The 14,697-nt window shown below is 37.8% G+C and overlaps 1 protein-coding gene across 4 annotated transcripts in view; it reads right to left on the bottom strand.

Moving 5' to 3' along the window:
- Positions 1 to 5,578: 5,578 nt before the first annotated feature.
- The window catches only part of LOC149142493 (oxidoreductase bty37-like), a 76,393-nt gene continuing 67,274 nt past the window's right edge, over positions 5,579 to 14,697 (bottom strand). For 2 of the 4 annotated variants that reach the window (XM_089447501.1, XM_089447503.1), the window contains 7 exons: positions 8,970 to 9,125; positions 8,725 to 8,847; positions 8,567 to 8,610; positions 8,283 to 8,408; positions 6,372 to 6,456; positions 6,164 to 6,220; positions 5,579 to 6,056 (listed from right to left, as the gene is read on the bottom strand). In XM_089447501.1, coding sequence (XP_089303627.1) covers positions 5,964 to 6,056; positions 6,164 to 6,220; positions 6,372 to 6,456; positions 8,283 to 8,408; positions 8,567 to 8,610; positions 8,725 to 8,847; positions 8,970 to 9,125 — 684 coding nt within the window. In that variant the 3' untranslated portion in view covers positions 5,579 to 5,963. The remainder of the gene's footprint in view (positions 6,057 to 6,163; positions 6,221 to 6,371; positions 6,457 to 8,282; positions 8,409 to 8,566; positions 8,611 to 8,724; positions 8,848 to 8,969; positions 9,126 to 14,697) is intronic. The other 2 variants (XM_089447504.1, XM_089447502.1) reach the window with 2 other exon arrangements.

Below are 14,697 nucleotides of genomic sequence, written 5' to 3'. Positions count from 1 at the left end.
CTAAGCGAGGCTTAATTTTCTTCGGATAAAAAACCTGAGAAGACAAGGTCATTTCCCTCTCTATAATCTATAATTATTCTCATATTTTCTGCTTCTTATTTTGTTCCCAGCAATAGACCACCCACTTCAAATCCCGCAACTTTTCACCCACCAAGCCCATCCATCAACAGCGCTCAGAGATCATCATAGAGGCCCATGTTTGTCGGATTAACTGTATAAAGTCTTGTTTTGCAAGCCATGTGTGGTTAAATTTAATATTATTAGAGAGTGGTCCAACAGCCAAGCAGGGGAAACCTAAGATTTTAAATTCCCAAGCCTTTCCACCAGATTTTCGTGAACCAAGAAACGATCAAGCCTCTTTGCAATGCTATTCGAACCAAACTTGCCATTCTACCATGTCGAGGCAATAGGGGATGGAGATATGTCAACAAGGAGATTTTTGTCAAACAAATTCTGGAACTAATGACCGATTGGGTCCAATCTACCCCAAGGACCCCATATCTCGTCACTAGAGATGGTGAGATTTAAGTGTCCCGCCAAGATAAGGGACCTGATCTTTAATAATCCACATTGAATCATATGGGGCATATATGTTTAAGATATGAATATGATCTGTCAATCCCCATATGAATCCTGTTAGGAGATAAGATAATATAAGATAAGATAATTATATTTATGTCCAACTAATGACCACAAAGTAGGTCAAAGGGACTGTTGAGTACACTGATGTATATACAAAGCAGGAGAACCAAACAGTCTCCTATAAAAGATACAATCTATGAAGTAAATCAACATCTGGCCCTAGCAAAGAAGATCCAAGAGCTAATAGGTCTGAGGATCAGACCCATCTCTCCTAACATCTGAGATTGAATGAATAACACTGAAGAAACTCAACAAAGCCTGTTGGCCCTGTTATCACTCCAGGAAACTCTCCTAATTTGCTGATCGAAGATGCGTGGTAACATATAATATTCAATATTGTTCTCTGAATTATTGAAATAAATGATGATTTGGATCAAGCCAGATAACCATTTCAACTTTGTTTTTACTCAAGACATGCATGAACACCCTCAGCTTACAAGGCTTTAGACCACTACTGCTCAATAATTTGTAGATTCAATGAATGGATGGAGAACACTGACCATACCGACAGATGCATACATAAACATAAATGAATGGCTAGCTACAGTCAGCAAAAGAGAATACTGATTGTACCGGCAGATGCATATATGACCACATATGAATGGCTAGCTACAGGTAGTAAAGAAGCTTGCAAATCTAATTCATCAACGCAGAGATAAGATGACATTTATCTGGAATTAGACACAAAAGAAACATGAACAACTTGTTCAAGTGCAAGCTTAGAACAGAAGTGAAAATGAACATTGAACATATAACAACAAAAAGAGCTTGTATTACTAATGAATGAAGATGAAAAGCTTGAGTAGCAAAGTCTCATTAGTCTCCAAAAGTTGAGCATGTATTACATCTTACTTTCAGCTATTTATAGCCTGTTTACAATGCTCCTGAGCTTTGAGAGGCTCAGGGTTTTAATCTTGTCTGATCTGTCCCTTAACTGTTTGATTCCCTCTATGGGCAAGCATGGCTCGAAGGTTTTCACCTTCTGACAAAGGAATAACCACCTTCAGGTAGTTTGATGCGCTGTCTGGCAGCTGTCTTGTGCCAGAGATGCTCCATGATGTTTGTTTGATGAGCTGCGCTGGGCTATTGATGCGTTGTGCTGCTTCTCGACCTCTATGTCGGTTTGGGGAGGAGTTGTGCGTGCTATGTTGCTCTGTGGCCCCTTTTATTCCCTTTATGGTCTCTGTTTTTCGACAGCCTGCCTCCCAGACTCTGCCCCGTAGTGGAATGGGTCTTCGAGCCTCTGTAATCCCTTTAAAGGTTTCCTTTGATTGTTTCCTGTATTTACACAGAAAACGTTGCAATCACTGATAAATCCCGCCTTCTCTATGTATTTTGGACTTTAAAAAGTCCTTAAACATGGCTTTCTGTTCTATCGGGTCCGCCCTTGGGTCGCTGTCGCCTGTCGCACTCGGCCTGTCCTATGGTTCCCTTTGTATTTCGTTTAAACGACGAAAACACAAAAATACATTGAAAATGGACTTTAGCGGATTTCAAATAATATATATTTTACTTCCCAGACCTTTTCGTATCCGGGCTTCATTGTAATCGCACTGCCCCAAGGCTCCCTTCGTATTTTCGTTATATAACGAAAATACATGAAATACATTAAAAATGGCCACTCCACAAACTTCAAATATTATAAAACATCATATATAATTCCGTCGGGTCCGGCGATCGGACCACCCATATGTATCTGCAAAGGCCCCACCCCATGGTTTCCGCCGATAGCGATAAAGTCATGCAATAAATCGCAATCGCGCATCACTCACTCTCCGAGTCGTCCATATAACATGGCATATGCTCCCCGCCGATAGCGATATCGCTAATATCGGTGATCGGCATATCACTCGGCCTGATCTCATCGCGACTCTACTCCCACTGCCTCTGATGGCCACCGCCGATGCGACCTGCCGATCCGATCATCGGAGATCGCTGATCGGCGGTGTCTTGTACCGATTGCCACTATCTGCAACCATCGATTTGCGATTTGCCGCTTAGATCTGGCCTGTTTGATTGGCCAGATCTAATGACTGTTGTGCATTCTTGAGTTTAAGCCTCCGATACATGGTATTTTCATGATTTTGAAGTGTTTTAGCCTCCCAATAGTGCATTTCTGCCCTTCCAAGGGCTCTCCTCCCTCGCTTGTTTCGATCTTTGCATGAATTTAAGCAAACTTTGGAGACTTTGGGAACGTTTTGGATCCATTTTTGGCCAAACGCCAACAAAGCTAACAGGCCTGATGAAGAGCCGATGGCAAGTGCACACTGTCCACTAAATTGTTTCCTGGGGGGGTTCACACGCTATTGAATGCTGAAGGACCTAGTCCATCTCCCAGGAACGGATCTGAGACAGAACTGTTGCTGAGATCTCGTGTGGTAGGGTGAGGTCCCACGGATCCTCATTGATCTGGAGTCTGGATACGTACTGGTATTAATCGATCTCTTGGTGCCCCTATCTGAATGTAGTATCCTGAAAAATGTCATGATCCTCTGTGTGGGGTCTGGTTTGATGGGAGGCTGAAGAATATGCGCTCGGAACCTAAAAGCCTCCTGCATATATAAGGCCAAACATCTCTAATCGGGATACCTGATAAAGTCGGCGAGGGTCCGAGAATCTCTGAACAAGCAATGAAACCTTCCTCCGATCTCGTAGTAGACAGGGCATCCAAGAATGAAGTGCACCTCAGTCTCCACTACCTGTAAATGACATACCTAGCAGAGTCTGTCTAGTCTATCCACCTGGTGGTCCATCTCTACCCAAAGTCTATGAGAACCTACTCTGAACTGACCTAGAGGAATGCGAAGAGCATGCATCTAGTGGTGAAACGTATACTGGGGTCGAACAATGAGCCCGTCTCTCAACTCCAAGAATTGCTCAGCATAGAAGGCCATCTTTGGGCACAACCCTCTTGGAGGATTGACCCAAGTGACCTGGACGAACTGCTTGTAGATGTCCTCCATGATGATCTTGTTTAGCTCTTGTCTAGTAGGTAAGAGGTGACCAGGAGCATCTAAGGAATATCGAAAAGGAGGGAGACAATCTAACTGAATTCCCACTAACTCGAAGAGATTTGAAACTCTTGTAAACCAACATCTGCTTCGGCCTGAGGGAGTAGAACGGGCAATAGTCTCAGAAGAGCAATATACCAAGTAAGGATATTAGTCCCTACTCTTTATCAAGTCTGTCAAGCCCTAGACACGACGCAAGAATGAAACCAATCTGAAGACCGTCTCAAGCCGAAAGGGCTGAGCTCCAAGCTCTGGAAGGATGATGTGTTGCGGCACTGTCAGTTTGCACCTAATGATGCGGCGAAGAAGAAGAATCTGGACTCTCTCAGCTGAAGCCCAGTGTGACTCAAGTAAAGACGGTCCCCAAATCTCTGAGCCATATAGAACAGTGGGACGGATCAAGGTGTCCATGAGGCTCATCTTGGACAAGATGTCCTAGAAGTGATGTCGAAAGCACTGTCTCTCGAGAAGGGCTAAGGATCCATATCCTTTGTTGATCCGAGGCTGAAGCGCTGGTCGCAAACTGAAGCGGGGACCTGAGAATTGCACCCCCAAGTAAGTATACGTGCTGGTGATCTCAATCTCCTCCCCTCTAAATAGAAAGTGAAGGTCTGAGGTTTTCTTCACCCCATTGAAGATCATAACCTTGGTTTTACCCAGGTTGACCGTCAATTGTCGATGATCACAAAACCTTGGAGAATGCCTAAAAAGATTTTGACAAGCTGGAGGTTAACTAAATGTGGATTCCACAAGGCAATCGGGCCCCAAAGAGTCCGGTAGCATCTGCGGAGACAATATGCCACCAAGGGAATATGCTAAGAAAAAAGAGCATTCCTGTTCTCCAACGACCATAGTCTCTTGAATCAAGACGATCACAAGAGATGTCGAGAAAAAGAGTTTTCTGAGGGAATTTATTTTATGGACATTCCCCAGTTCCCTAATATTGAGGGACAAGATATTCATGGAGGATGACAAAAAGTGGGCAATTGTACTCTAAGATTTTTATGCTTGTTCCTCTGAAAGCAATAACACTCTTTAACATACTATCTCTTTATTTCGTTAAGACTATTGAGGGACAGGATATTCATGGAGGAGGACAAAAAATGTGGCAATTTTACTCTAAGATTTATATGCTTGTTCCTCTGAAAGCAGTAACACTCTTTAACATACTATCTCTTTTTTCGTTAAGACATCCTCCTGAGATTAGTATCCTCCTGATGTGATGCATACCTCTTTCAATAACAAAATGAGATAATTAAATATAATGCAATTAATTTATCTTGTAATATTACTCAAACATAGCCTCGCAATATCCAGAAGGTAAGTAAAACATCCTTGCCTCTATACATTGATATGCATAAATAAAGCCACACATGTTCTTTTACAGCTCATTTCCCTTCATGTTTTCTAACAGATTTGCATTTAACTATAAATGAAGCAGATGAAGAATTTTCTCATTCCATGTTAGATAAATAAATGCAAGTCAGTTGATATTTTTGAAAAGAGTATGCTAGTATGATTGTGAAATACCTAGAATATTCAAAAAGATGCAAGTAGAGAAAATGATTTTGAAAGAGAACGATGTAGAAGACAATAGTAAATTGTTGTAAATTAGGTTCTATTGGTGGTCAATATGAATAATAGTTTCCACGCCACGCCAGACTATACCTGTGCAGTCCAGATATATCAACCCTTCTCTAATGCTGTCTGTAATGAATATGACAATGACAGATCCAGTCCAATATCATCCTCTTCATATCTTGTAATTGGTTACAGAGGCTCGAGGGTATATAAGGTTAGCTGTATTAAAATGTGAAGCCTACAAAAAAATTTTGAAGCTCGTGTCACCATCTAAAGCCTGATTAATCTCCCACATAAGAAGTTGTAAGTCTATACTAAAGCACAATCTAACAAGGACTGTTGCCGGAGAAAATGGCATTTCCCTTATTGGGCTCAATTCAATAATTTATATGAGAAGCTATTAGTTTATTCTATATAGATGTCCAATACAGATTTGCAGTAGCCACCTGAAGCATCCGTGGACCATCACACAGTAATTCTACACAGGAGTAGCAACTAAAAACTTACAATACAAATTTCCTAATTTGCCTTGCAATGTAGCTAGAGTACGAACTGCAAGTTCTCTCTCCTGCTATCAGAAAAGGAGTCCCAGCAAGTAAATGAATAGATAAACTACTCTTTAAATCTATATAACTGTCTGTGGGTATAGAAACTGGTAAGGCCTCACCTACATGGATAGAAACAATGCAATGATAATGAAAATAAAGGCATAAACGATAATTACAATGTTTAATTAGCCTTATCATTCGTAGCTGCCACTTGAAAAGCTTTCAAGAATGTTTCTGATGGCTGAGCGCCATGTAACTTATACTGCCCATTAATCTGCAAGGGATAACAATAACTTAGCAAACATCGACAATATATTTCTTCGACCTATAGAATAGCATCTTCCATATACTACAGAATAACCAATAAATCTTATCACAAACCAGAAAATGAGGGACTCCTGTCACATTACGTGCATATTTCTGAAGCTCTTCGTTAATCTAGGAAATCCATAGAACTTCAAGTCAGAGAATGCATATAGTTGGGAACAAGCTGATATTGACAATTAAATAAAAAGCTAACGAAATCACATGTTAAGGCTGAAATAACTCCAAAATCCTTTGTCATATGATCATCGGATCTAAAGTTTACCTCTTTCAATCCGTTATTTGGATCATCAAGCCATTCTTTTGCACCTGTTATACCCACTTTCTCAGCAGCTTCCAGAAGTACTTTCCTACAATAGCATCCAAATTCAGAGAGCTTTCAAGTTAACATATGAAGTACAGTTAAATCAATTTCTGTTTTCTAACATGGAACAGTACACTGTATGCCTAATTTGATATAAATATACAGGAATCTAAACTGTTGATATTCTGGCTATAAAGAAAGCCACATAGACAAGTTTAAAAACTTGATGAGGCCAAGTCACCTTCTATCATTGGACACGGTTGTAGAGATTACACGTGTAGCAAAATGAATTTCAAGACAAATAAATATGTCGATCTGATCTGTCTGGTGAAACTATTGGTGGAAAAATAGTTATATGGCACTCCTTAGATGATTGAAAAAAATATAACAACAACATAATTCCCAAAAGTATCAGTCAGTAGTGCAATAGGAAAATCAAATGTCCCTACCAGCAGCCAGGGAGGTTTCCTAAGGAAAGGAGGAAAAGAAAGGGAGCAAGTTGAGAGAAGTGGAGTTAAAATGGAAATTGTGTGAGCACAATCTGAGACTTGATGGCATTCGGGCAAAACCATTTTTCAACACTCCTGATAAATACTTTTGACTTTTGTCAAAATATTGTCTTCATAGTTGCTGCTTAAAACTCGATTATTTGTTTATATATCCACTCGTTTGTCTGTTTCTATTTCAAAAGAGATCAAAATTTTCTCTTCAAATTTTCATTGTCTGTAATGGCCGACATCACCAATTCGTAGCTAAAACCTGAGATTGAGAATTTGATCTATAGAAAACGATACAAGGGCAACATATTCAAATTCACCAATTATCTCACTTTGATTATAGAAATATGTCAGTCAACACTTGTCAGATGTAAAGTCTACACTAAATTTAAACCATTAGGGGATAGTGGAAGAGGACATCCTCTATGATATAAATACTAGTGAAAGAAATATCATAATTAAGTTTCAAAATCTAATGTAGATTGAGAAAAAAAGTTGAATTGCTATAAAGAAATCATTAAGCCCAAGTGATAAAAATTATCTTCCTTTGTTGCCAGCTCAAGAAAGAAATAAATGTTGCAAAGATCAAAACAAATTCCCATGAGCTTCATAGCAAGATAGGGTGCAAGAGAAGATCTAAAATGCTTTGGCATGAAAGAATATGTAAAATATGAGACAAATAGTGTGGAGGACGAAAAACACCTTCTCTTGGACTTCCCAGCCTACGAAGACATTGATCTAATTTTCAAAACATTTGTAAGTAAAACCAACTCCATAGTTTGTTAACTAATAAAAATGGAAAGGAACTCAGAGATTTCATTTCTAAGTTAATCATAAAAACATCTTGATAAATCAAACCAATCAATTTAAGTTTAGAGGTCCGATAAACAAAAGCCGGTCTCAGTGGATGGCTATCATCATTGTCATCCCACTTTCATTTGCCTATTTACATAGGCATGCTTATTTTGATGTTTAAAATAATAGATTTGTCATTTAATGGAACCGTCTCTAATTTTTCAATAAATTGTGAATGCTTTATATGTTCTTTAGTCTTCTGGCTTTTTCCATGTTCTTGATACATTTCTGCCAAGTGGTAAGTTTCCTCCTGCTCTTTTTCTTATCAATTTGTTGCCAAGACCGAGTCATATGACTTTGGATGAACCATGTGTTTGTTGCTAAAGATTTTCCCTAACATGAATTAAAAAATAACTTCAGAGGCAATCACAAGCATAGAAGGAAACAAATGTGACATGATGCCCCTGGAGGACCGTGATAAAAACATCAACGCTGTTAAATAAACTATATATCACTAACAAGGGGACTTTCACCGGTAAATGCAATTACAGTTCAGGGTACATTTCAGATTAAAGCTTACCAATCACCTATATACTTCTGTTGTGTGAAATAATTCAGAAACAACTCTTCCACAAGGGCATTCTGCTTTTCCAGGCCCTGCTGACCTGCAAATGTTATCAATCTATGGCTGTCCAATGTGTTCCCCCTGCAGGAAAATTATTGATCCAATTAGTAAAGATGCTTACCCATTAGTCTTTTGTCCATGATTCCATTGATATGTTGCTAATGGGATGACTTATCAAAAATTCAACATAAGCATGCATTGCAAATTCAAATCTATAAGAGTAAGAAGCAGCAGCTTACGTCAGACCCCCACTTTTAAAATCAATTCCAACACTCTGGCATGCCTGGAACAGTGAAATATAAATGATGTCTAAGAACAGAGCCCCATGAACTTAGTTATCATCCTAAATGAGGAAAACGAAAAAACACCAGTTATTAAGGAACAGCATGCCATTAACCTTGCCAACACGAGAGATAATGGGTTCTACATTCTCATCGCCAAACTTCTGCTTGAAATAAACAGTCTTTTCTATCCCTTCTTTTGGTGCAGAAGGGTTAAGCAAAAATGGATGCCATCTGACCTGGAATAAAGCTCATAAAGTTATGACATTTTCCTCTAATGAAAACAAGGATATTGTCGATGCCTCGACTAGGATAGACGCAAAAAATAGACATTAAAGTCGAAAAAAAATAACTAGACTACCTGAAAGTTGTAGAGATCCTTTGATGCATCCATAGCCTTGTTCAGGTGCCTTTTGCCGATAAAGCACCATGGGCAGACAGTATCCGAAGTAATGTCAATTGTCATAAGCTTCTTCTCAGGTTGCATAGATAAAGATTGAGCCATTATGTTGAATTTCTGATTTTGCATTCAATAGAGAATTAAATTACAACCATACTTTGATCACAAGTTGAGCAGCCCAGCGATAAGGAAATCTACACTTTGGCATGCATGTAGTTATAATTACATTTTTAAATTGCAAATTTACAGCTATTCCTGCCATGAAGTAAAAATAGTAAACTTGGAATGCAACTTGATGTAAAATTGTAAAGCTAACTCCTAAATTGTGATGTAAGGAAATCCATGTTCTGCAAAGAAGCAGCATCCAATGTTCATATCATCCAGATCTTTTGTTCCCTAAAATTTGTTTTCAAAATGCAGCCCTTTCATGCACAGGGAGAGCTATAGTGGCAAGATTCCAGTTTCCAGTTTAAAACATTGGGGTTCCTCTCTTACTGCTCTAAAAGCCTCACCCTGCGCAGAAGACTACAGTTTGCAACTGAATACTTCTTACTACAGACCTTACATTAAATCTTCTTAAAAAGTTGAATTCAGTATTTCCATCTTTGTCTCACAGTGAATCGTCCTGGCCTTTGTGGGAACATATATCTTCTGAAGAAAGTTGATTGAAATTTTATGTCTAGTAATACAACAACCCATCTTGTGCCATAAGCAAGTTTGCACAATACCAAGCACCCATTGATGCAGAAAGAGAGTCATGGAACCCTTGTAAATAATTAAGGCATAAATAAAATGCAAACTAACCCAACCTAGCAATAGGATTGAAGACATAAACTTAAAATTACACATAGCATAGCTCCAGAGGGTAGCCTACTTGGCAAAGCATGTAAAAGTGTTACGTAAAAAATTATGAGGTCATTGGTTCAATCCCCCAATTAACATGTGTCCATGTTAGGGGCAGTCATAGTGCAACTAGTGGGTATAGTGGTGACAGATGCAATCAACCTCATGTCACACAAGTACAAAACTGCCCAAGTTGCCAATTCCACTAGTCACACAAAAAATAAAAATAAAAAGATTAAAGATAACATGTATAAGGCATTTAGACTTCTGTGATCCATAACTTGTTTAGATAATCTTCGGCAAAATCACATAATCAATCGTTTGTCGACGCGTTTCGAACCAACCAGTGTGGTTCATCGTCAGGACAAGTTGAAGAACTGATCTGGTTTAGCTTGATTAAATAGAGTGTGCAGAGACTCCAACGGCTATATTGTAATGGCTAATTTTGACCTGAGGATCAAAGTCAAACCTCAGATTTTACTAAAAATAGAAGCATATAATATTATTATTTAATTGAATAATAAATATTTTTATTGTCATAATGGTCATTATATCTTCATCTTTATTGCCTAACCTATATTTATTATCCCTAAATTATTTAAATACAAATAAATAGTATTAAAATATTATTATTCTTAGAATTTAGTTACAATAGGTAACTATGTATTCATTTAATAATAATTGTTTAATCAAAAGGTCCAATGGTAAATTAGATAAATGGTCATTAATAAATTATGGTAAACTGAATAATGGTAATCTATAACTATTATTATTCCCAAAATTATATAGTTACAATAGGTCACTGTGAATTTATTAAAAATAATTATTAAAATTAAGGGTCCAATAAATTATTTTTATTAATTATTTTAATGTAATTAATAATAATTAAATTATTATTTCATACAATAATTTATGTTTACTAAATGATCTATATTTACCTAATAATATATAATTCTGATATTAAAATCGTATTCTAGTTAAAACATTATTATGTAAATACCAAAATCAAAGTACAAGCTTATCTAATTTAGAAATTTATATCTATATGTATTACTAAATTTTTATAAAAATTAACTATGGGAGAGTTCTATGAGCAGACTTGCGGAGTTGCCATGGGCTCCCCCTTGTCCCCTGTCGTCGCTAATCTCTTCATGGAGGAGTTTGAGTCTAAGGCTTTGGCCTCCTCTCGTCTCTTACCGAAGCTTTGGAAAAGATTCGTTGATGACACTGGTGTTGTCTGGTCTCATGGTCCTGACGAGCTAGATCGTTTCTTCAATCACCTCAATAACCAGTCCGCCGCCATTAAATTCACGATGGAAAAAGAAGATAATGGTTGTCTTCCGTTCTTGGATGTTCTCATCACTAAGAAGATGGATGGTTCCTTTTCTCATCAGGTGTTTAGAAAGAAGACGCATACTGAACAATACTTGCATGCGTCTTCCCATCATTTCCCCACTCAGAAGATAGGGGTTCTTAGCACGCTTGCCACTCGTGCTGTAAGAATTTCGGATGAGGAGAGCTTGGAAGCGGAGAAGACTCATCTCCTAGATGTCTTTGAGAAGAATGGTTACAATAGGCACCTAGGTCGAAAAGCCTTCCTCAGGGCCAAGAAGGAGCCTTCAATCAAAAGAGTCCCTAAAGACCATATCATGGGTGTGAACCTTCCTTACATCCAAGGGACCACAGATAGGATTGCGAGGGTTCTGAAGAAGTACGATGTGCCCGCGACTTTTAGACCTCTCCGCACGATCCGTAGCTCCCTCAGGTCTGTGAAAGACCCTGTGGACCCTAAGGACATGAAGGGCGTCTATGTCATTCCCTGTTCCTGTGGGACCCCTTATATTGGTGAGACTGGTCGCTCTATCAATCAACGGATTAGCGAACATTCGGCTGACTTAAGACATGGTAGGACTAAGTCCTCAGCCCTGGCTGAGCATGCGGGGAAGACTATGCATCATGTCTGTATAGAAGACGCTCAAGTCATTGCCAAAGTTGCGCAGTTTCACCATCGTAAATTCAGAGAGGCCCTGGAGATTGAGAAAAGGCCGAACAATCTTAATAGGGATGATGGCTGGAAGATTAGCAGTTGCTGGATCCCAGCCTTGTCTTCCTAGCCTCCTCTTTCCCCTTCTGTTAGGTCTTAGGGTTTCTGTCTTCCCCCCCCTCCTGTTCTGTTTTTGGTGGGTTTGTCATGGAGTATAGGAGTTAGTAATAGGTTTTTAAGTTTTTTCGAGCTATATTTGGCATTAACCTTATCCCAGGGGGTAATTTTTTAAAATTGGATTAGATTCTTTACATGGTTTTTTAACCTAGTTATTTCCGTTAACTGTTTTCCTATATATTGATAAGTAATAACATAGTTAATTTTTATAAAAATTTAGTAATACATATAGATATAAATTTCTAAATTAGATAAGCTTGTACTTTGATTTTGGTATTTACATAATAATGTTTTAACTAGAATACGATTTTAATATCAGAATTATATATTATTAGGTAAATATAGATCATTTAGTAAACATAAATTATTGTATGAAATAATAATTTAATTATTATTAATTACATTAAAATAATTAATAAAAATAATTTATTGGACCCTTAATTTTAATAATTATTTTTAATAAATTCACAGTGACCTATTGTAACTATATAATTTTGGGAATAATAATAGTTATAGATTACCATTATTCAGTTTACCATAATTTATTAATGACCATTTATCTAATTTACCATTGGACCTTTTGATTAAACAATTATTATTAAATGAATACATAGTTACCTATTGTAACTAAATTCTAAGAATAATAATATTTTAATACTATTTATTTGTATTTAAATAATTTAGGGATAATAAATATAGGTTAGGCAATAAAGATGAAGATATAATGACCATTATGACAATAAAAATATTTATATTCAATTAAATAATAATATTATATGCTTCTATTTTTAGTAAAATCTGAGGTTTGACTTTGATCCTCAGGTCAAAATTAGCCGTTACAATATAGCCGTTGGAGTCTCTGCACACTCTATTTAATCAAGCTAAACCAGATCAGTTCTTCAACTTGTCCTGACGATGAACCACACTGGTTGGTTCGAAACGCGTCGACAAACGATTGATTATGTGATTTTGCCGAAGATTATCTAAACAATGTATAAGGCATTCAAGCCAGAATAAACTTGCAATAATGACTACATCAGATACTAGAGCAAACAAAACCCAAAGGGGTTGGATTCAATGGTGGAAAGCGAGGAGCTTTTCACCATTAAGAAAAGGACAATTCCCATCAGGGCCTAACCCTAAAGCCATGGGGGCACTTTGAGGTAGAGGTCAAACGTGTGGTTGTTGTTGGAAATAATTTTGTTGATATCAAAGAGTTAATGGGCCAGCATTTATTTGGTGATTTGCGTGCACAAATCAGTGAATTTGGATACAAGGATTCCCTAGATTGGTAACCCTTGTCGTGTCATTTCTTTTGATAGGTGGCACATCTTGTGGATCCTCCTGGTTGGAGAGATATTGATTTTTTAAGTTTGAAGCCCCATATGGATGGGTTTAGCACCAGCTTTTGCCTCACAAAGTTATGGCCTTAATACTTCATTCCTGCCCTAGAAGGAGGTCAAAAATTGTAATTCAAATTGTCATAAGTCCATGTGTCCAAGACTGCTTTGAAAGGAGCTTAATGAAAGACAAAAAAATATTTTTTGAGTGGCCTAAGCCTCCTGCTCCAAGTCAGCCATAATTCCTTCAGGTCGGCTCCTAATTAGACATGGTTTTTCAAATAAAAAACTTTATTCTGTCCAGGTCGTCCTCAGTATAGGGCCCCCTTCAAATGTGTATTTATATCCCTCTCGTGGCATTAATTTGGCATGTAAATTATGGTGATCTGAGGAACATCTAATTAAGAGAAGTCTAAGGCTCGAGCTACATTGAAGATCTGTTGACGAAGGCCTAAAATCTTAAGTTCTTTAGCTCATTTGATTTAGCTTTCTGTGGTGGTGTTTCATTGAGCTTCCAGGCCTGATCTAAGGCCAATCTTGACCTAAAAGTTGGTTCTCCTAATGCAATAGAGTTGAGCTGATAAGACCTTTTAGACATTGATTTTGAGGCAAATCTGAATTGCTCTAAGACTATGACAGATCCGAGTTAATTTTTGAGGCAAGATCCAAGTTTGTTGCTCGACAAATCTGAGGTAGTTTGAGGCTAGATCCGAGCTCTGTGGAGGTCGCAAGACAGAGGGACCTGTTGGCCATGTACATGCCAACAGTCCAAGAAGCAAGGTATAAAGTAGCAGACAAAACATTTCAGTCAATGTCATCATAGTAATCCCAAATTTAGTAAGTTTATTGTAAAAATGATTCTAGTATGACTATTAAGCCATGTAACAACACCTAGGTAAGACTGATTCTTCTCAAAGGGTTTCACTCTAGGGAGGTTTTTAACGTCCCCAAATTATGTGTGTTTGTAAACACAGATAATTGGCAGAGTTTTTCTCCCAAATATACCCCCAAAGCTAGGGTGGAGCTCATTGTTAAGGTCTTCGGTGAGTCCTAGTGTTAATCGAGTCTGTATTTTTCATACTAGATCATGTGTCTTGTCACAGAATTTGGTTGAGTATCAAGTGGTCTACGTCTGTGTATTTCCCCTTCTAAGGGTTGAAATATTATTTTGATGTAAAATTGTGTTTAGAAATATTTTTGGTGAATGGTTCCTCATAATTAGAACACCATTACCAAAATATTTTTTAAACACACTTCGAGGGTGGAAGGACACGAAGATTCGAGTGTCCGACACAGGCACGTTGACCCCCCAGAACAGGACACGTTATATATATATATATATATA

This window comes from Pinus tabuliformis, chromosome X, assembly GCF_031772625.1.
Source record: "Pinus tabuliformis cultivar Carrire ecotype Pingquan chromosome X, CPIR1, whole genome shotgun sequence".
Taxonomy (NCBI): Eukaryota; Viridiplantae; Streptophyta; class Pinopsida; order Pinales; family Pinaceae; genus Pinus; species Pinus tabuliformis.
The sequence above is the reverse complement of the archived record's forward strand: the minus strand, read 5'-3'. Positions and strand labels throughout refer to the sequence as shown.